A 23,507-nucleotide genomic window follows, 5' to 3' on the forward strand; every position below is an offset into this window, starting at 1 on the left:
TTGCCCCCAGTATGGGGTGTGATCCTAGTCAAGGTTTCTTTTTGAAAGAAAATATTTTACCAGGCTCAAAATGGGACTGCAAGGGATATAATCTTTAGAAAGTGAAGGGATAACAAAGATGGCCTTTTCTCATTTCAAGCAAGGTCGGTTAGAACCCATAAATTTTGACCTCGTCCAGTGTAATGATTTGGACTTGTAAGAATCATGATTCACGAGTCTATAACTATTGAATCCACTACATGTCATTATGCATACTGCTAAAACTAGCTATATGATGTGTGGTTCAGTTTCAGGAGGTATGAGTTCAAAATTGTTTGGTCACCTCATGTCATTTTCAAGCATCAAGTCATTTCTGCAATCAAAACACTTTTAATGTTCATGATTAAACTTTGCATGTTGGAGTTTGATCAAACATATTTTGTCAAAATACCCTTTGAAAGAAGCATCTCATGATTTCATAACAACAAAGAGACAACGAAAAGACATGTTTCGTTGAAGGGTGAGATGTGATCCCGAAACAAAATGCAGAATGGCAAAAATTCCATAACAACATGATTGACAGTTCAACGCCCTTCTTGGATCAACTATTCTGGCAATATCTGTGTTTCGCCGAGCAATTTCAATCTCTTGTCATTCTGAGAATGTTCTGTGACAATATAACCAATGACAAACCTCCTTCACAGACTCTACTTGTCTCTTACTTACCAACTTCCAGACTTGATTCTTGAAATTCTTGCCACTGTTCAATTGAAATGGCCGAGGACCCCACCATGACATCACATCTCTTGTCTGGATTATACCACCTAGAAAACGGTGGTTGCATGGGATCTGTCAGAGTCAAGCAAAAGTCTGGAATCTGGCAGATGCTGGTAAATAAACCCACATGGCAAAGGAATGTCTATCTTTGGCAAAGACATTGGAGTAGTTGATGCTTGAGTGAGACTTGACTGGGCAAAATAACTGCGGTTTCTCAATTGAGAGTCATCTTCTAATTCAACTCTCTTCACAGTTCTGGAATCCATGGCAAAACCTTCAATCCTTCACTTCTTCATAGCTCGCTCAATTCTTTCGATGATCTTCACAACATCATGTCATTCTTCCAATGTTGTTGTGGTTGGTTGAGGGTTGTTGGAAAACTTCCACCAGCTAGGTAATCTTGGCAGTGCCTAGAAACTTGCAGCATTCCACTGCCGACGTGTGGAATCACGCATTGTCTTTATTTAAAGAGAACCTGATGAATCTAAAACTCCTTTGTCTCCTCTTCGACCCCTCACTAACGATGCAGCAAACAGACACCTGTAGAGGGAGTTCTGCTCTGTGCAAGTTTCAGTCTTCTTTATGTTTTTCAGTCTAGGCATGTCTCTTTTCTCTGCTTTTGAGTTTTAATACTGACACTGTTAGGAGGAAAATCATAGATGATCTGAAAATAATGTATTCCTTCTTGAATTTCCCACCTGCAGATCCATAAACAGATTCTTGCTGAGAGAGCTCTGCTATGTTGAAGTTTGATGACTGCTCATGTTTTCAGACTAGGTCTGACTCTTTGGCCTACTCTAGTGTTTCGGTGCTGAAACTGATGAGACAAATTTTTGTGGCGTGTGAAAGTACTGTATCCCCTCTTGTATTCCCCACTAGCAGATCTCCAAACAAATCTCTACAGAGAGAGCTCTGCAACATAGAAGTTTGAGGTCTGTTCATGTTTTTTCAGACCAGGTTTGGCTCTTCAACCTACCACAGTGTCTTTGTGCTGAAATTGATGAGATATTTTTATAGCATATATAACTAATAAATCCCCTCTTGCATTCCCAACTTGCAGAGCCATAAACAGATTTTTGTAGAGAGAGCTCTGCCACATTGAAGTTTGACGACTGATAATATTTTCAGACCAGGTCTGACTCTTCTGCCTACTTTAATGTTTTGCTGGTGCCACTGGTGAGAAAGTTTCAAAGCATATGAAACTACTACATCCCCTCTTGCATTCCCCACTAGCAGATCCACAAACAAATCTCTATAGAGAGAGCTCTGCCATATAGAAGTTCAGTGTATAATCATGGTTTTTTTTTTTAAGATCAGCATCTTGTGCCGCTGAACTGGAATTGAGCTCAAAGTGGGGTAACTTCAAAGAAGACTAACGCACCATGCACCGAAGGCTAAATTTATTTGGTGCCATTAGAAGATGTGGAGGCGATGAACAATTAACAGGGCAACTGACCAAGAACAAAAGTTGTCATTAGTTGATGACTGAAAGCATTGTTGTTGTTGTTCATGACTGAAAAGGAGAGGCACAGCTTCAATGGGACGTGGACGAGCGGTGTTCCCACAGAAGACTATGCAGACATTCCCTTTCCATTTGATGCTCTACACTTGTTCAGGCAGATCTGAACCTAGCTAATTCACCTTTGATGCTCTCAACTTTCTTTTGACTCTGTGCCTCTCTCTGACATCTTTCTTTATTTCCATCGTCTTTTTTTTTCAATCATGTGTAGCACAGCTCGGATGGAGGAACCTATTTTTCCTCCCGGTACATGCATGATAAATGTATGAACATGTAATCTATATGAAGAACTCGCCCTTCGAGGGGTGACATATGGTTGTAACTCTTGTATGATGAAACAAGAATCTTGATTCTTGCCCCAAACTCTACAATGAAAATTTTCTGAGTGACGGCCATTGGGTCACCCAAAAGTCTTGAGTTCAAGATGCTTCAAGAAGGGTTTGCCCTGATGCAAAACAATGTACACGAAGCACACATCCTAAAGACAGGTTCTAATCTTTTTAAGTGAGACAAAAGGTAGGTTTACTACTTGGTCTCTAAAAAGGGTCTCTTGTTGTCCCAGTGATCACCCTCTTGAAGGCAATATAGGGGCCCAGTAGGTAATGAGATGGCACATGTACCAACTGTTACCAGTCTAAGCACTCAACGAAGAGTTGGGGTTTACACAAACTTAAACCTTGACTAACAGTCGTAAGGTAAGCTGCTAGTCCCCCTCCTAACCTGAAGCTTGTGTGTGCTTTAAAAAATTAAAATATGTGATGCATGATACAATTCTACAAAATGCATGAATAAAACAAAAATAAAATAAGACAAAAATGCAAAAACATAAACACATCAAATACACAAAGCTTAGTCCAATAATGTTGAAAACAATACCTTCCCCAGTGGAGTCGCCATTCTGTCGCACGTCAGAAAATCCACGCGGCATCGGCTGGCGATTTTTCGTTAAGTTGATTTGAGTGGTTCGTTGGAGTCGTCACCTAGTAATTTATCGAAGGCTACTACGAAACCGGATGTACTGGTTGTGTCAGAGATTTACGGGTAAGGGACTGATTGTGGTTAGGGAAGGTATTAGCACCCCTAACGCACCCTACCTGAGGTAAGCTGCTTCGTGAACTTAATGTGTTTTTTTAAAAATAAAAATTTTAGCTCAATTCTAAGGCTTCGATAATTCAGTTATTAGTTCCCAAAATATATATAGATACATGTTCTACATTTTCATGGAAAATACAACATGATTTTATCTGTCCTTTAGATATTTGTGCCTATAAATTAAAAATATTAAATTCATTTTTTTTTATTCAATAACATACATAAAAAAAAATACACAAACACACACATCTCTCTTAATATTATTATTTTCTCTTTCTTTTCTTTTCTTTTCCTTTTTTTGTTCTTTTTGTACATCACATTACAAAATTATAAAAAATTAAACACTAAACAAAAATTAAATTACATAATTTAAAAATTACAAAACAGTCCCTAAACTCCAGAAATTGCAGGGAAGCCCTTCTGCCACCGCAGGAACAATGGCGGCGCGTCTTCCCACGCGCCACCGCCACTGGCGGGGCGTGGGCTCACGCGCCGCCGCTGCAAAGGGTGGAAACCGGTGGGTCTGGCTCAGCTTCCTTTCCTTTTCCCTTCTCTACAGACGGTGAGAAGCTACATCATCTGCTACCAAAAAACATATGCACAAACAGTCGATTTTAGGCTTTTATTTCTTCGTTTTTTTTAGATCTGTTTTTTTTCTTTCATTTTCAGATCTGTGATTAAGCAGATCTTTTTGGTTCGCTTCTCCTCTGTTGCTTCGGATAACTGACGGCAAGGAGGACCCCGGGTCTGCGATCGGGTGGAAGGCGATGAAGAAGACAGCGGGGGCCGCCGCTGCGTTTGGTGGAGGAGCCGCTGCGGGGTCGTCTTTGCTACGCGAGGCAGAGGATGGGTAGATCTGTGGTGTTGGCCCGGTGAGGGAGGCCGACGGGTCGGCTGAGAGAGGAGGAGGACGGCGCTGCTGCTGCCACCGCCAGGGTCGAATGGATGAGAGACCTGAACTGTGGCTGGTTGAAGAGAAAAGATCTGTCGGCTACGGGCTGGAGGAGGGTTGTCCTTTGCTGCCGCTGTGTTTGGGCCGCCGCTGGAGCTGAGTCGGCCGAGACAGGTGAGGGATGGCGTCTGGGTGGATCCGGGTCAGATGAAGAGAGTGATGGGCAGCTGGTCTGTGGAAATGGGAGGAAAGTCCTGGCCGGGGGGAGAGGAGGCTTGAGCGGCTGCTGAAGGGGAAGAAGCTCAAAAGGATGCTGGTTTGGTGTGGATGAGAGGGAGATCTGCTGAGAGGAAAGGAGAAGAGGCAATGTTGAGGGGGGGGCTGCTCCGGCTGAGGGAGAAGAGAAGAAAAAAAATCAAGGGGCTGTTTGGTTTGTTCTTGGCTGGGAGGAGGACCAACGAACGGGAGGGAGAAGGAAAATCAACGCCAGGGGGTAGGGGGGGCTGGCGGCTGCTCTTGAAAAAAAAATGGGTTTAGGGTTAGGTTCTTTTGTATTTTTTTTCTGATGTTGTCAAAATTACCCCCCTCTGAAAATTCAGTGTGGCATGGTATTTATAGGAAAAGTTTTGCTAGGTCTTCAAATTAGTCCCTCAACTTTTCCTTTCCTTCTCTTTTCCTCTTTTTTTTTGTAAATTTTGATTTTTCTTATTTTTTTTGTATTTTTGAAAGCGAGCAAATACCAACATCGACTCAAAGAGAAAAATCAATTATTTTAAAATTAACGCGTTAAAAGTTGAACGCGTTCGAAAGACCTTTGAAAATTTAAATTCTTTTTAGACGACGCTGCAAAATGCTAAAAACGATGCAAATGTATTAAAAATGTATTTTTTGGGGTTTTCAATGCTTTTCACTATTTTTGAATTTTTTCTGAAAATTTATTAAAACATGGGTCAAAAATTGGGTAGCAACATATATATTAATTGTACATGGAGTATTGTGAAATTAAATTGGGGTTGTTACATGTATGACCAAACATTATTGGATTCAATTATATGCTGAGCCCAAGTAAACATGGATCCGTCAAGCTACTAGACGCAAAATTCTTGGGTTCAACTATGCGTTGAGCCAAGCAAACATGGGGTTGACATGCTACTAGACCCACAGCTTATGAGCTTGGCATTGTGCCAAACCTAAATGGGTATGGGTTTGGTGAACTATCAGACCTAACGCTTTTGGACTTGACTGCAGGCTAAGCCCAATTGAGCATGGGTCTAGCGAACTACCAGACCCATCGCCCTTGGGCTTGATAATTTGTCAAGCGTGAAGGGCTAATAGTCTAGAGACCAAAGTGATATTTCACAGTACGAACATCTTTATAAATCTTGTTAAAGTAATGTAGAGTGTCTAAGATGAGAGAAGAGAGAGAGAGAGAGAATGATTATTCAACCATTAATAATTTTCCATATGGGTTATGTCCCTTTATATATGATTAGAGGAGGTGATTATTTCTTTTAATAACTCCTCTGATAACTTGGATCAGGCCAATTCATCATGGGCAGACCAGGCCTAACCCAATAATCAACATTATTAATTGAATTGGAGAGGTTTGTTGCCCCACAACTAAACAAGCTAAAGTTGAAAGGATTTTTACTCTACACATATAATTTATTATTCAGTGTAATAGTGTACCTATGTTTTTGTTATTTTCAAAAATAAGTCAAAGGCCTTGGCATTAAGGGTATTTCAATCATTTCTCACAACCCATTAGTTATTAAAGAATTGATCAAGGGTATAAGTGTCTCTTTTGGTCTTTTCACTTTGTTTTTTTTATTACCAGGTTCATCGAGGGTAATTTGATCTCTTACTAAGGGTTAATTATTATTTAAATGAAAAAAGTTGCTAGTGTGTGTGGCGCACACACCACTGTTTGGGAGGTGCTCGCACATTTTGGTAGCTATGTGCAGCATCTTCTAGTGAAAAAATGCTCTTCCGCCGTGTTGTTGAAAGCATAATTACATCATTTTCTTATTGTTACGGCAGGTGTCGATGGTGGTGGGCTGGTGTGTCGGTGGTGGGCTGGTGTGTCGGTGGTGGGGGGCTGATTTGTCACTAGTACAACTTTTTTTCTTCTTCTTTTCTCTCTTCTCCTCTAAAATATACATTTTAGTCCTTTTGTAAATTTTTTATAAATCATGAAGAAAACAATAATTTCTTGTTCTTCATACATCCAAATCCCGATACGGGAGGATGATCACCGTTACACTACTCATACGCAACACTAACACTAACAAATAGTTTATTGAGATTTGCTAGAGATGCTGAATTCAAGGAAGTTAGTTAACAACTTCTCAACACTACAACATTTAACAGTTTTACAGGCGGAATTTTTCATTCGACGTAAGACAAATATTCCGTCGGTAATTAATTTACCAACGAAATCACCGACGAAAATGCTCTGTCAGTGAATCTTTCATTGGTAATTTTTTGTTCGTCGGTAAATCCCTCGAAAATTTACCGACAGAAATATTCCCTCGGTATTTCCATTTGTATTTATCAATTTTCTAGTAGTGCAACATCTAACATTAATTTTCTAAATAAATTCGTGCTACTCAGTTCCAACAATCCTAACCTTCCAATTCATTTATTATTTTCAAAAACAACATGATCTCTATAAAGTTTCATGCAAACTTCATCAAATAGTTTATGGAGATTTGTAAGAGATGACAAATTTAAGGAAGATATTTAGCATTAATATACCAGAGTAGTGCATATAAATTTGATACTGTTAGGCAACAAATACCGTTAGGCAACAACTTAAGCTTCCTCTAAGACATTTATTTACATGCAAACTTCTAAACATCTACCATTAATTTTCTATATAAATTAAGAACCAGGGACCAAAGGGAAAAGGGCGCTGAAATCTGGGGTTTGAGTTGAAGTTCATCAGGGGTGTAATTAGAAATAAGTCACAAATTGAAGGACTAAAGCGTAATTGGCAGAAAAGTTACTATTTATCTTCTTCTTCAGCGAGGTTGCCCGAGGGGCCTCATTCCTAAGGCGTTTAACGCCTCGTTTCTTCCTCAAATTAGATGAAACCTCCACGAAAACAATCCTGTGATACATCACTACACGTTAGTATAAACTTTTCGGGTTTATCGAGGCTGCAAATGCGGTGGCACCGCCCCAAAGTAGCTAACCCGACCAGTCATTTTCTTGCACAAAACTGGTAGTTAATCAATGCTTCTTTGAAGCAGTGGTTGGAGTGCTTTTGGGTCGAACCAAGGGCCGACATTTGGCACTAGAAGAGACGAAGTGTCTCTCTTCCACCACCTATAAATAGATCTAATTTTCATGGTCAAAGGGGAGAGAAATATAGGTCCAAAGATAGCCAAAAAGGCAGCCTCCCTAACGGTCTGCCATCTTCACCCTCCTCTCTCTCTCTTTGCCACCGACCTCCACTGTAGCACCACCAGCAAAGCCGCCGTCCTCAGCCAGACCAGTAAGGGCAATGCCTCCTCCACGCCAAGTAACTCTTCTTTCCTCTCCAACATCTCCTTCATCTTCATCTTCATTTCTTCCTGCATGCAGAAGGATGGGAGGGGGAAATAATTCCCCCCTTTCCTTTTTTGGGTTGGGCCTGTTCTGACCCAGCCTTGATGTTTGGGCCAGGCCTAGCCCAGACCAAAGAAGAAGAGAGAACCGTTGGGCTAAGATTGGCCCAACCCCTTTAGGCTGAGTCCGGCCTAGTTAGTTGAGCCGACCCAGCCCACATATTTTATAATATTATGTATTATATATTATAATATTTAATATTATATATTAAAAAAATATTTCCAAAATTCTAAAAAATATTTTCAAAAATTTGTGATTTTCTAGCATATTTTTTTATATCAATTTTGATTAATATTGGTTTGTATTTTTATACCGTAAAAATACAAATCCGACATTAAAATACCCGGTTTTCGTTAAAAACATTGCAAAAAAAATTATAAAACAAAAAAAAAACTATTTTGTTTCCATGCATACGGCCAAGTCTCTCAAAGATAAGAAAAATCATCACATTGTATTTTCATACAACAACAAAAAATCATATTGTTTTTTTATACATAAAACACAAAAAAATTCAAAGATATGTTTTAGCATGCATTTTGGCTATAATAACAAGTTTGTTAGAACCATGATAACTAGGCCAAGATTTCAAAAATTTCAAAAAAAATATTTTGTTTGCTTTTAGTATTTGAGATTATGAATTTATACGTAAAACGTATTCCTAATATTAAAAATGTAGTTTTTTTTATAGAAGTTAGAATGGTTAAGTTTTTTACCCGATAAGATAAGGACCTCCTTACTAAGGAGGGCTTTTCTTAAACCATAGACGGACCAATAATTAGAAATACAATAACACTTTAACTTTTTTATTAAACAATCAAACAATGCAGTTTACCTTAGGTAAGACGTATTTGAGGTGTTAATACCTTCCATTTACGCAATGAGTCCCTGTACCTGATCTCTGAGACTAGTTATGGTTCCTCCTGACTAAAATATTAGGTGGCGACTCCCATTCCATTTTTCCACCATAAAAGACAAGAATTCCTTATCTCCTCATATTTGCCAGATACATTGATGAAGTGGAATATCGCCGCGACACTGTACACATGTGGCATGCGACACAAACATTATCAAATAGTTTATTGAGATTTGCTAGAGATGCTGAATTCAAGGAAGTTAGTTAGCAACTTCTCAACATCCAACATTAATTTTCTAAATAAATTTGATACCTACCCGCCGGCAACAAATAGTCTATAAGTGTAAATTTTAGGCAGCCTAATTCAGCTCCTAATCTTTAATTAACCTTACAGTTGATATTATTACAAACCTAAACAAACTTTATATACATATCGAACGTTGAAAATTAATTATCTAGTTAATTTTCTATATAAACTTGATTCCGTCAGGTAACAAACAGTATGTACCCAAAAGTTTCGTGCTAGTGTTCGCGCTACTCAGTACCAACAATCCTAACCTTCCATTTCATCTATCAGTTTTAAAAACAACATGATCTCTATAAAGTTTCATGCAAACTTCATCAAATAGTTCATGGAGATTTGTAAGAGATGCCAAATTTAAGGAAGATAGTTAGCATTAATATACCGGAGTAGTGCATATAAATTTGATACTGTTAGGCAACAACTTAGCCTTCCTCTAAGACATTTATTTACATGATGCGAACTTCTCAACATCTACCATTAATTTTCTATATAAATTTGATACCGTTAGGCAGCAAATAGCCTGTACTCACAAATTTTAGGCAGCCTAATTCAACTCCTAATATTCAATTAACCTAATAGCTGATTTTATTCTAAAGCTAAAAAACTTAATATACTGGAGTACATGTTGAAAATTAATTGTCCATTTAATTTTCTAAATAAATTGGATACCGCTACGCAACAAATAACCTATGCCCACAAATTTATGGCAGCCTAATCCAACTTCTAATCTTTAATTAACCTCATAGTAGAAAATTAATTCTCTTCATCGCTCTCTCTCTCTCTCTCTGTTTCCTAACAAGCAATGTATTACGCAAGAATACAATTATACTTATCTATTACAAACATAACCAAAAAGAAAAAAAAATTGCATTTTACCTGCCGGCCCCGTCTATAAATTATACTATTATCTCACAAACTTTTGGAGGGTGAACTTAGGCTTGTTGGGGAAAACAGAAGCTGAGAATGGCATCACAAGAGGCAGAAGCATTTTTCAAAAGCCAATTTGAAATATTCCAACTCTCGCTTGGTTTTGTTGATTCTATGGCTTTAAATTGTGCGGTGGAGCTTAGACTGCCAGAAATAATAAATTCTCACGGTCGTCCAATCTCTCTGTCCCAAATAGCTTCAGGTTTCAACTCTTCCTTCAATCCTTTTCTTTGCTATTAAATTATTAATTAGCATTACTATGCGTATTATTCTACTGTTGAAAACTACAAAGTCATTTTGGTAAATTTAAATAGTATAGGTTTAAGAGTTCATAAAATATTGGTTAAGTAGTTTTGCATTTAGACGTTTTATTTTGACCATTAAAATGTAGCTCAAGTGAAAATTATTTTTCTCCCTTTTCAAAGAAATGTCAAATCCGAATCTCTCCGTTTTAACCCAAATCTTTTATGTTAAATACATAAACGATAAAATTGTGTAATTGTTCCTAAGATTATCCTAGGACCTCATATAAATGTTTCCAAAGTATAATATAGTTAAATCTCTTTGTTTATATGTTTCATAACATGTTTCGATTTTCTTTTCTATATGTTAGAATGAGATGTTAAACATGTTTCGATTTTCTTTTCCATATGTTAGAATGAGATGTTAAAGATGGTAGGGATATATATATATATATATATGAATTTTATATTTTAAAAATACTCAGAAATAGCTTAAATTAAAGGCTACTTGGACAATAGTCGGATGCTCCCACTTAATAGAAAATTCAAAAAAATAAACAAAGTATATTTGTTAATTACGTCTTATGAAAATTATCATCTAACAAAACCTTCAATTACTAAATAAAAATTGTCGAAGACCCTACTTGTCAAGCATGCATAAAAAATAATAACAAAATATTTCTTATATATTTTAAAAAATATAAGTTATAGTTTTGTCCAAGATCACTATTTATTTTAAGCTCGTTCCGAAGATACCAGTAAACTATAAACCTTGATTCTAGCCTAAAGATTAGTATATAATTAAAACATAGATACTACTATACAACCCATAAATGTTATTCTTTTATATCAATAAAATATGTCTTTACATATAATAATAAGACATAGTCTCTGCATTAAACTACTAATTTACAGCTTTACCTAGCTACTATTCTTAATTATCCAATTCTTTCTTCAAGTATTTTTTTTTTAAATCATGGATGCTTAATTTTTAACATGATATCAAGGCATATGTCTTGAATTTTAACATCGTAGCTGGTCAGTATACCCAACACTAGGTGATTCGCCCAAGTTGTTGTTTGATGCATGGTATAAGTTCTAGATACAACTTTTTAAACTAAAGGAACACGTGAAGAAATATTTTAACATTATATTGGTATCCCTAGCCACACCAAAGCACAACATATATAGTATTAATTTCGAAAATGAAATATGCTGTATATAAGTTGCAATATACAGATTTTTCTTCTTGTATCCATCATGATTTCAGGTATCAACTCACCTAGCACGGACATTTCTTATCTTGCTCGTATCATGAGATATTTGGTCAGAAAAGAAATTTTTACTGCACACCCCCCGTCAGATGGAGGAGAAACACTCTTTGGGCTGAATCAAAAATCAAGAATGCTAATGCATGACTCTGAACGAAGCCTCGTTTCTATAATAATCATGCCACACAGTTCATGGTTCCTAGCAGCGTGGCATTACTTGAGCCAATGTATCAAAGAAGGTGGAACCGCTTTCTCGAAGGCTCATGGCTGTGAACTGTGGGATTTTTCGTCTCGAAATCCTGAGGTCAATAGGATTTTCAATGAGGCCATGGCATGCACATCAAATATCACGATGAGGGCAATTTTATCACATTACAAAGATGGTTTCAACAATATTAGATCATTGGTGGATGTTGCTGGTGGTATTGGAGGACATGTAGCAGAGATTGTCAGGGCCTACCCACACATTGAAGGAATAAACTTCGATCTGCCACATGTTGTAGCAACAGCACCAAAATATGAAGGAGTTTCCCATGTTGCAGGAAATATGTTTGAGGCTATTCCTAATGCTGATGCAATTTTCATACAGGTCAGTGCCCTGGTAGAGATTTTACTGGGGCTCAAATTAATATGACGATAGATAATTCATCAAAAAAACAACGATAGATATCCTTTCCTTGAGCATTAATTTTACATTTGCTTATTCCTTCTTTTTTTGTATTTTTACAGCGGATATTGCATAATTGGACCGATGAATCATGCGTTGAAATTTTGAGAAATTGCAAGAAAGCAATACCTGAAAAAACTGGAAAGCTTATCATAGTTGATATAGTTCTACCAACAGATGATCATTGTGATCAATTTGATGACATAAGAATGGTGATGGATTTAGTGATGTTTGCAATGACCACTGGTGGGAAGGAGAGAACTGAGCAAGAATGGAAGAAATTATTAGAGGAAGGAGGCTTCTCTCGCTATAAAATCATCAAGATGCCAGCTTTGGAATCTATTATCGAGGCTTATCCAGAGTGAAATATCAATTTGTTATTGTCATGATAATATCTTAAATAAGTAAACTACGCCTGCGATGCAGCAGTCAATAATAATATTAGGCATAATAATCCGACCCATGTAACGCCTTTCCCTAAAATGTATTCATGGATTCTTAAAGCTTTATAATATATTATTGATTATGATGGTCGCTTGTGGTTGTAATCTATAGAAACTAGATGATTATATATATGTTTTATAGTATTGGAGATATTTTTGGATTAGTCTTTACGTAACTGAGACTCGATCCACCACTCACAGAGCTAGGTCAGCGCCCTATCACCCCTGGCCTTGGATCGATTCCAAGAACCAGACTCTTTGAATCTATTAACAATCAATATGCAATATTACACGAAGAAAATGAACATTTTCGATGGTGATGGGATGGTTGGTTTATCAATCAATCATCACAATTATACAAAAGACTATCTCTCTAATCTTAACTTGGTATCAGAGCAAAACAAACATCCAGCAGCCTTCTATCGTCCAGCAGTCTTCTTTCCCAGCAGCCTTCTTCACCTTCTTTCAGACTTCTCCCTTACATCCGGTTCTCTTCTTCCAGCAAATATCAAGAACGTCATCTGCAAATTTCTTCCCTTCCTAACAATCAAGAACGTGTTCTGCCAAACTTCTTTCTTCTATGGACAATCAAGAACTTCATTATTCTGCTGCATCTGCACCCCAATCTTCTTTCTCCATTATGGTGCCGACAACCACCTATGGTGTGTCCCCTGCTGCCGCCATCATATCCCCTCCTAACACGCAACAAGTAATGTCTTTAAAACTCTCCAATACTAACTTTCTGTATTGGAGAATGTAGATGAAGCCGTTCCTCTTAGGCCAAGGCGTATACTCTTTTGTTGACGGCACATCAACATGTCCTCCTTCTCATTTGGAATCTGCTGCAGTATTTTCATCCTCTGTCAATCCTACATACTTGACATGGAAGCAGCAAGATCACTTAATCATGAGTGCCCTCTTATCCTCTCTCTCAGTGGAAGTTCTGCATTTAGTTGTGGATTGTAACACCTCCTATGATATCTGGAGAACACTGGAAACAACTCTTGTGTCTCCTTCAAATTCCAGGATCATGCAACTTCACGGTTCCTTCCAAGAGCTGCGCCGACATGATGATTCTGCCAGTACCTACTTGCAGAAGGCAAAAGCATTGTTTGATGAACTTGCTGCGGCTGACATACCAATATCTTTGGCAGAATTCAACCTATATGTGTTTCGGGGGTTACGTAGCGAATTTAAAGATCTTATCACCAGCTTGTCTACCAAGGCTGATCCCATATCCTACACTGATCTTCTTAGCAGTCTATTTACACATGAATTTCTCCACAAAGCTACTCTCCAACCAGCAGTAACAGCACCTTTGTTACCAACCCCACCGCAGCAACCAGCTGCTTTCTTTCTGCAGAATCACTCGAGCTTTAATAATGCTAGACGAGGCAGGTTTCGTGGGGGCTGGAGAAATAATAATAATCACAACAATGCTTATTGTGGAAATAATGGAAACAACAGTTATACCGCAGGTCAGCAATTTGGGCAATAGAGATACCGATTATCCTTAAGACAGTTTTCTGGATCTCCCTCTCGGCTATCAGGACAATTTGGGTAGCAAGGTAATCGCTTTGGTGGGTATAATCGCAGTGTAAAATGTCAGTTGTGTTATGAATATAGGCATGCTGCCCAACAATGCTCTCAATTGGCTAATCATCCTTTCCAAGCCACTGCCAATCTCACATTTAATAATGCTCCTGCAACATCTCCTATCACATGGTTTCTTGATACTGGTGCAAATCATCATGTAACGCTAGATATTGCTAGTATGACTAGTTCAGAACCTTACCTTGGTAATGATCATCTGCATGTTGGTGATGGTAAAGACCTTGTTATTTCTAATATTGCTCACTCTAAAATTCATTCCCCAAAACACACCTTTACTTTATCCAATATTTTACATGTTCCTGCCATTAAAAAACCTCTACTATCTGTTCAAAAATTTTACCTTGAGAATAAAGTGTTTTTTGAATTTCATTCCTATTTATTTTATATTAAGGATCTCATGACAAAGGAAGTGCTTCTTTCCGGTTAGAGTAGAGATGGTCTATATGTTTTGTTCGAGTCATCTGCCATGTCATTGCCTCAGGCTTTCTCATCTACATGTCTCTCTACTTCTACTGATATGTGGCATCATCGACTTGGGCATCCAAGCCCAAGCATTCTGCATTTGTTGGTGAAAAATAAAAAAGTGTCATGTACGACAAAATGTTTTAATTTTAATTGTCCTGCGTGTCCTTTGGGCAAGTCGTGTCACCTGACTCTAAAAACTACGGGTCATCAAACCTCTTGATTTAATTTTTAGTGATGTCTGGGTTCCCTCCCCTATGTTGTCATCAGACGGTTTTCACTATTTTGTTATTTTTGTGGATGCCCATATAAAGGTTATCTGGTTTTATCCAATGATTGCTAAGTCTGATGTTTTTAATATTTTTCATCAGTTTCAAGCGCTCGTTGAGCGCCAATTTTCTTTAAAAATAAAATCTATTCAAATAGATTTGGGTGGTGAATATCGAAAACTCAATACATATTTTAAAACAATTGGTATTCATCACCATGTGATCTGCCCGCACACCCATGATCAAAATGACATGGTTGAACGTCGTCATAGACATATTGTCAAAACTGGACTTACCCTTCTTGGGCAATGTCATGCTCCCCTTAAATATTGGAGTTATGCCTTTGAAAGCTCTATTTACTTTGAATGTCTTTTAAAATCATCTCCTAACTATGCTTTTCTTCGTATGTTTGGGTGTCTTTGTTTTCCATTCCTCCGTCCATACAATACTCATAAGTTGGATTTTCGTTCATCTGCTTGTGTTTTTCAAGGATATAGTAACTCTCTTGTAGGTTATCGATATCTTGACTTGACATCCAAACATATTTATCTTGCTCGTCATGTATAGTTTCATGAACATGTTTTTCCTCTTGATAAATCTGAACAGATTGCAGTCCCACCTACAAATCCTACTGCCGCCACTATACCAGTTACTTTATATCATCCAAAACCACCATCTTCAGCCCTTCCACCGTTACCCCACACACCACTTACATCTCATTTGGCTCTTTACCATTATCTGCATGTTATTATCATGATCATGTTGTAGGTACAGGTTTAGATTCGCCACCCTCGCATGCAGTACAGGTTCAGATCACTCCTGCCAGCTCCCCTAGTTCTTCCCCTGCTGGTTCCCCTGTTCTAGCGGTGACTCCAGCAAATTCTACAGCTGGTTCTACCCCACAGCCTACACATATATTAAGCTCCTCATCAGGTTCTTCCTCTGATTCCTCTCATAGAATTAATCTATGTGTTGATCTGTCAAAATTCCAGCTTCAGCAGATACCAGCTAGTGTTGATATACAACTCCTCCCAGCCAGCCCGCCTCCATCCTATGATGCTTCCACCATGTCTATCAAAGGATGCTAACTTCAGTGTTGCAACTTCCTCACGAGTTGTAACGTTATCTCAACAGGAGCCTCTGTCTTTTAAGGATGCCAACATGTATTTGGTTTGGAGCACTACAATATCTTACTTTCACTCGACTTGATATTTGTTATGTGATCAACAAAGTATGTCAATTTATGCATGCCCTTACTGATGATCATTGGGCTGTTGTTAAACGTATCCTACATTACCTGTAGGCTACAGCAACCTATGTTCTGCACATTACTCGAGGCTCTCTTTTGACTCTTCATGGTTTCATAGATGCTAATTGGGTAGGTAGTATTGACGATTGAAAATCAATAGGTGGTTATCTTGTGTACCTTGGTTCTACACCTATCTTATGGAAATACGGGAAACAATGCACTATTGCTAGAGCTTCTACAGAAGCAGAATACAAAGCCTTGGCTGATGGTACTGCTGAAATTTATGGATTCGTTCTTATTGGCAAAACTTCGAATTTCCACTCCATCCATGACTACGTTATGGTGTGATAACTTAGGGCCACTTTCTTATCTGCCAATCCGATGTTCCACGCTCGTACTAAACATGTTGAAGTTGATTATCATTTTGTCCGTGATCGCGTTGCTAAGAGAGAAATTCAGATACGGTTCATCTCTTCAAAGGATCAACTCGTGGATGTTCTTACCAAGCCTCTCCCTCCAGTCTCATTTGCTTATTTTAGATCCAAGCTTCGGGTGGAATCTCCACCTTCAGCTTGACGAGGTGTATTAAGGAAAGAGTCTACATATATGTAAATACATTATATATAGGGATAGTTATCATGTGTAGTACATTCCACCATTGTATTGTATATAACCCTAAAGGTATAAATACAATGGGATGGTTGGTTTATCAATCATTCATCACAATTATACAAAAGACTGTCTCTCTAATCTTAACTTGAGGTCCTATTTTTCTCTTAGGCTTGAAGGTTGGGCCCGAGTTTGTGGTAAAGTCATTAATATCCCAGTTCTGACAATTTAACCCAACCTTCCATCGTAAAAGAACAAATAGATCATCGTCGTTACCTGCAAAAGGCTTCATTTTATTTGTTTAAGGACACTTTGATGAGTAAATTAGAATCGGTTTAGTGAAAGATCAATTATCCCTTTGAGAAAAGGTTTTTTCTTTAAGAAATAATTTTCATTGTTAAAGAAAAGAGAAAAACATTGAACCTTGCATGGTCATCTCTTTTTCCTCCTTTTATAGCTCCTTGTATGCTTTTCTTCCTTGTAGGGAAAAGTTTGGCTTGTCCACAAAATATCTATGTCCCATCATGATAAAATAACTTTGTCCTATCATGATAAAATATCTTTGATCTACAGTCTCTAATCTACGGTCCCATCGGGATAAAATATCTCTAATCCATTAGGATAAAATATCTTTAATCTACGTTCCAATCAAGATAAAAATATTTATAACCTACAATCCTATCAGGATAAAATATCTTTATTTCATCAAATTACCTCTAAGCTCAGCGCTTGGATGAACCTAGGGATGATGGGTTTGGCAATTCGCCAAACTCACAGGCATTTGGGTTTAGCGCTTGGCTAAGCCCAAGGACAATGGATCATAACCCTTCTATGGCTAGCCAGTTTCAAACAAATAAAAAAAAAAGCAATAAATGATGATCTATCAATAGCCTCCCAAATCTTTGGATATTATACGCGAAAATTTTCAAAAGCCTTTGCACGTTGAAGGTCAGAACCTTTTTATCTTTCCCATAAGATCTTTATGCATCCCTCCTAGCACCTTTGGGATCCTCAAGTCTAGGTGGATTCTTTCTATGAGTAAGAGGTTCCCCTTGGGGAACGAAACGACGACTAGTACTCAATGTAGCACCCATGTAGCCTTCTCGATGACTAGCACTCAATAGCACTTATGAAGCCTTCTCGAGATATTTCATGATACAAAAAAATATTTCATCCAATATTAAGGGTGTAGCACAAAAAAAATCTTTTATTAATAACCTTAGTTGTTTTTACTTTTGCCTTTACTTTTACTTTGTCTCATCAGTAAAGAAGGAGAAAAAAACTACTCTCATGGATAAGACCTCAAGTTATGTCTTCCTTGACCAAAGACAAACTTGTATGAATCATCCTCAAAAAAATTTTAAATGATCTTTCATGTTCAACCAGAATTAATGAAGTCTAGAAACACCAAACCTAATTCAAGAAAAAGAAATGCTCCAGCTCTTGACAAAGAGTTCAGGTCTTCAAGGGGATGCCGTATTGGCATTGTTTTCTAGTGCAGAGAAGAGAAGATCCTCTTGTAGGGATCCATTTGCTTGTCCTACTAAAGTAAATGCTCCAGCTCTTGACAAAGAGTTCAGGTTTTCAAGGGGATGCCGTATTGGCATTGTTTTCTAGTGCAGAGAAGAGAAGATCCTCTTGTAGGGATCCATTTGCTTGTCCTACTAAAGGTGCTCAAAAGAAGGGGTCTCGTAAAAGTCCGTCCCCTGTCCTTACCAGTGACCGACATAAGAGAGAGAGGGGGGTTGCCTCAGACCTCTAAGGATGATGTCCCTAGCAACATTTGCATCGCGGACGTGGAATTCATGGTTCGCCAATAACATGGTGAGTACGTTGCCCAGATGCCTCTCCCTAATGAGCATATCAGCAAAATGACACTTAGAACCTCTAAGAGTCTCTTCGAGATCACTACCCCCATTACATGTACATGAAAGGGTATTATTTCTCTCTCTAGGGATTTGTGAGGGATGTGTTTATCTACAATCAACTAAGCTTGGGCCAACTACATCCCAATAGGTGGACACTCTTGCCCTTTTTCGAAGACTTTTGTAGAATAGTTGGGCTTGAGCCCACAATAAAAGCCTTTGGGATGAAAAATAAGGCGCTATAAAGGCTGAACTATGGAGTATCAAAGGGTATTTTTTAAAATACATTAAAATAACAAGTTTACCCTTGGAATAAAAAAATTAATTAAACCATGCATCTAGGGTACGTTTGGTCTTTTCACTGTTTTTTTTTATTGTCAGGTTCATTGAGGGAATTTTGATCTCTTACTAAGGGTTAATTATTATTTAAATGAAAAACAACGATAGATAATTCATCAAAAAAAACAACGATAGATATCCTTTTCTTGAGCATTAATTTTTCCTTTTCTTCTTTTGTATTTCTACAGCGGACAATGCATGGTTTTACCGATGAGTCAGGCGTTGAAATTTTGAGAAATTGCAAGAAAGCAATACCTGAAAAAACTGGAAAGCTTATCATAGTTGATATAGTTCTACAAACAGATGATTATCGTGATCAATTTGATGATATAAGAATGGTAATGGATTTAATAATGATTGCACAGGCCTCGGGTGGGAAGGAGAGAACTGAGCAAGAATGGAAGAAATTATTAGAGGAAGGAGGCTTCCCTCGCTATAAAATCATCAAGATTCCAGCTTTGCAATCTATTATCGAGGCTTATCCAGAGTGACATATCAATTTGCTGTTGTCTTAATAATATCTTAATTTAGCAAGCTAAGTCTGCAATGCAGCAATGAATAATACTATCGGGCTACACCCCGATCCATGTAATATCTTTCCCTAAACCGTATGCCACCTTATAACTTTATAATATGTTATTTGCATGTTATGGTAGCTTGCAGTAGTAATCAATAGAAAGAAGATGATTATTTATATATTTAAACTCTGATGAGAAATTTTAGTTTTAAAAACAGACTGATAGTGGAGAGGATGTGAATGATGGGAGTGGCTGCTCTCGAGGTTCTTACTGCAGTGCGATATGCATGGAAAGTAAATGGTAACATCTCATGCCAGTCTTTGTAAGTAACTATCTTTTTCTGAATAATTTTCTTGACGTTTTTGTTGGTAGCTTCCACAGCACCATTCATCTTTGGCCTGTATGGGGAGGAATTTGAATGCTTGATTTTTCATTTTGTACAGAGCTCCACTATTGCTTTGCCATTGAAATTATGTGCATTATCAGTCACTATTTTTTTAGGTGAACCATACCGACAAATCAAGTCTTTTTCAATGAACTTTTTCATCACCTTTTGTGTCACATGGGTATATGAACTGGCTTCGACCCATTTTATGAAATAGTCAATAGCTACGAGAATAAATCTATGCTCATTGTTGACTTTTGGGTTAACAGGCCCAATCACATCAATTCCCCACATTGAAAATGGCCATGGAGATGCTAGATTAAACGGCGGAGTTGGAGGTGCATTGACCTTATCACTATGCACTTGACACTTGTGACATTTCCTGACATAGTCGATGTAGTCTTTCTCTAACGTCATCCAGAAATAACCGGCCCTTTGTATTTTCCTTGCTACCATATGGCCGTTAGCATGAGTTGAGGAAATCCCTTCATGAACCTCTCGTAAAGCATTTCTAGTATCTGTCTCATTCAAACACCTTAGCAAGGTTTCGTCAAATGATCTTTTATACAGAATCTCTCCATCTAAATAGAAATCCCTGGCTAATCTTTTTAGGGTTTTCTTATCCATCTTTGATACTCCTGCTGGATATTCCTAATTTTGCACAAAATTCTTGATATCATAATACCAAAGCTTTCCATCTATCTCTCCTTCAATCGAGCAACAATGAGCTGGCTTATTTTTGATGTAAATATGTACAGGTTGTACTTTACGCCCAAGATCAATTGTAGCCATAGTAGCCAATTTAGCCAAAGCGTCCACAAAATGATTTCCTTCTATCCCTAGATGGGTGAACTTTATCTCTTTAAACTCTTCTGATAGTGTGGATAAATATTCCTGGTATGGCCTCAATTTTTCTTCTTTGGTTTGCCATTCTCCTTTCACCTGACAAATAATCAACATTGAGTCACCATACACATCTATTTTTTCAATCTTTAGCTCTAATGCGACTTCTAAACCCAGGATACAAGCCTCGTACTCAGCTGTATTATTGGTGCATTAAAAATATAATTTAACTGATACCAGATACTACTTCTTATCGGGAGAGATTATTACCGCACCGGCCCCATTACCATACACATTTACTGCCCCATCAAAAAACATAGTCTACCAATCTATCATCCCTTCTCCTTCTTCTATTGATAATACATTTTCATCAGGGAAATCAAAATCTAATGGCTCATAATCTTCAATAGCGTTATCAGCTAGGTGATTAGCAATCGCACTTCCCTTCACGGCTTTCCTTGTCATATACACTATATCATATTCTACCAACAAAACTTGCCACCTTGCAATTCGACTCAAGAGATAGGGTTTGTTACAGATATACCTCAATGGATCCACTTTTGAAATCAACCAAGTGGTGTGATACAACATATAATGTCGTAATCTTTTTGTCGCTCATACCAATGCACAACAGAACTTTTCTATCACCGTGTATTTAGACTCGCATTCAATGAACTTCTTACTTAAGTAATAAATGACCCTTTCTTTTCTCCCGGTTTCGTCATGTTGACCCAATAAACATCCTGTAGCTGCCTCAGTCACTCTCAGATACAGTATTAAAGGCCTTCCTGATATAGGAGGAACAAGTAAAGGTGGACTTTGTAAATAATGTTTGATTTTATTGAATGCCACCTCACACTCCTCATTCCAAGTCTCAGGATTCTTTTTTCTTAAAAGCTGGAAAATAGGTTCACATGTTGTGGTCAACTGAGCTATAAATCGGGCGATGTAGTTCAATCTTCCCAAGAATCCTCTTACCTCCTTCTCGGTTTTTGGGGATGGCATAGATTGGATGGCCCTTACTTTGTTAGGATCTACCTCTATACCTTTGTCGCTTACCACAAATCCTAGTAGCTTTCCGGACTTAACCCCAAATGAACATTTTGCAGGGTTGAGCCTTAGTTCGTATTTCCTCAACCTCTCAAATAGTTTTCTCAAAACCTTTACATGATCTTCTCATTTCTCTGACTTTGCGATCATATCATCTACATACACCTCAATTTCTTTATGCATCATGTCATGAAACAAAGCCACCATGGCTCTCTGATAGGTTGCCCCTGTGTTCTTCAGACCGAATGGCATAACTTTGTAACAATATGTTCCCCAAGGTGTAACAAAAGCTGTCTTCGCCTTATCTTCCAGAGCCATTTTTATCTGGTTGTATCCTGAGAAACCATCCATAAAGGAGTATGTGGAACTACGTACAACAATGTCAACCAAAACATCTATTTGTGGTAATGGAAAATCATCTTTGGGGCTAACTTTGTTCAAGTTTCGGAAATCTATGCAAACTCTAATTTTCCCTCTTTCTTTGTGATTAGTACTTAAAAATGTATTTTTATCAAGGTTTTACATCATCATTTTGCACTTGAAGTATCAATAACTCCTTAACTAAAGCATGTTTTATAATAACATATCTAATAATATAAGATACCTTAAATTTATGGTAAATGTTCATCTTAAATGCAGGCCTATCACATGAATGAAAGAATTGATTGATGAGTTGAAGTACTGAAACTAAAAGGACAAAGAGATGGCCAAACTTAGAAAATAGATGTTGGCGAAGTCCAAACTGGAACATTGTTCGGTAATTGGGTCATATATGGAGCTGTAGATCTTGGATTTAGGTCTACTTTATATAGATGGAAATGTAAGACATAGGCCTACAACTTTAATGGGGAGTCCAAGATTTAACAAGGCCATTTTCAAGTCCAAATTGTAGCAACAACGAAGAAGTTCGAATCTGTCTTCCCAGCCCATACATTGTTCAGTGTTCAACTCATATCTTGAGTTCTAGAAGTCCAAATGATCTAAAACGTTTACCTTGGAAAGCTAAGACAATTTCCTAGAACTTTCATGATTTAAGTTTGTTCAAATTATGATGTTATCAATGATGTTTTTGGCAGATAAGAAGATAAGAATTGTCACAAAGTCAAGATGTGGCCACCCACTCATCAATTAATCAACAAATCAATAGTTTTGAATTTTGGCCTATAAAAGGAGGCATTTGTCATGTATTTAGGCATCTTGGTGTTCAGATCAAGATCATGCTCTTGCTCTCTCTCTTTTGTAATACTTAAGTTTTGTTTATATTAATCTCTTGTTTATGTCTTTCATTTCCTTTTCTTTAGTTAGTTAACTTCTTTCTCATTTATGTTCTTATCTTGTTTATTTATGTTTCTTTCTTTCATTATGTGTAGCTAAGTTAATTATGTCAAGGTAAAAAGGGTACACTAATGGTGTAACAATAAGTATAATATAAACTTAACATGGACCTTAATGTTAAAAGTTCCGCCGCGACTAATTTCAACTCTGGCATTGGTAAATATTTCACCACAAAAAATTCCAATTAAAAGTTCCGCCACGAATAATTCCAACTCTGGCGTTAGTAAATATTCCACTATGAATAATTTCAACTCTGGCGTTGGTAAATATTCATAGCCTAAAAACAATATTTTTTTTTATTCCTGATCCTTGTCATAACCCAATTTTGGCCTATTGGCTTTTAATTTAATTTTTACAGGGTTTAAAATGTAAAATTAAAAGACTAGAGACT

The 23,507-nt window shown here is 37.5% G+C and overlaps 1 protein-coding gene across 1 annotated transcript; it reads left to right on the plus strand.

The window, feature by feature from the left end:
* Positions 1-9,991: 9,991 nt before the first annotated feature.
* Positions 9,992-12,606, plus strand: LOC133669116 (xanthohumol 4-O-methyltransferase-like). The gene is made up of 3 exons (XM_062089141.1): positions 9,992-10,157; positions 11,468-12,057; positions 12,198-12,606. The coding sequence occupies exons 1-3, from the start codon at positions 9,992-9,994 to the stop codon at positions 12,498-12,500; spliced, it is 1,059 nt and encodes a 352-aa protein (XP_061945125.1). The 3' UTR covers positions 12,501-12,606.
* The last annotated feature ends 10,901 nt before the right edge of the window (positions 12,607-23,507 follow it).

The sequence above is a fragment of the Populus nigra genome, chromosome 12 (genome assembly GCF_951802175.1).
Source record: "Populus nigra chromosome 12, ddPopNigr1.1, whole genome shotgun sequence".
NCBI lineage: Eukaryota > Viridiplantae > Streptophyta > Magnoliopsida > Malpighiales > Salicaceae > Populus > Populus nigra.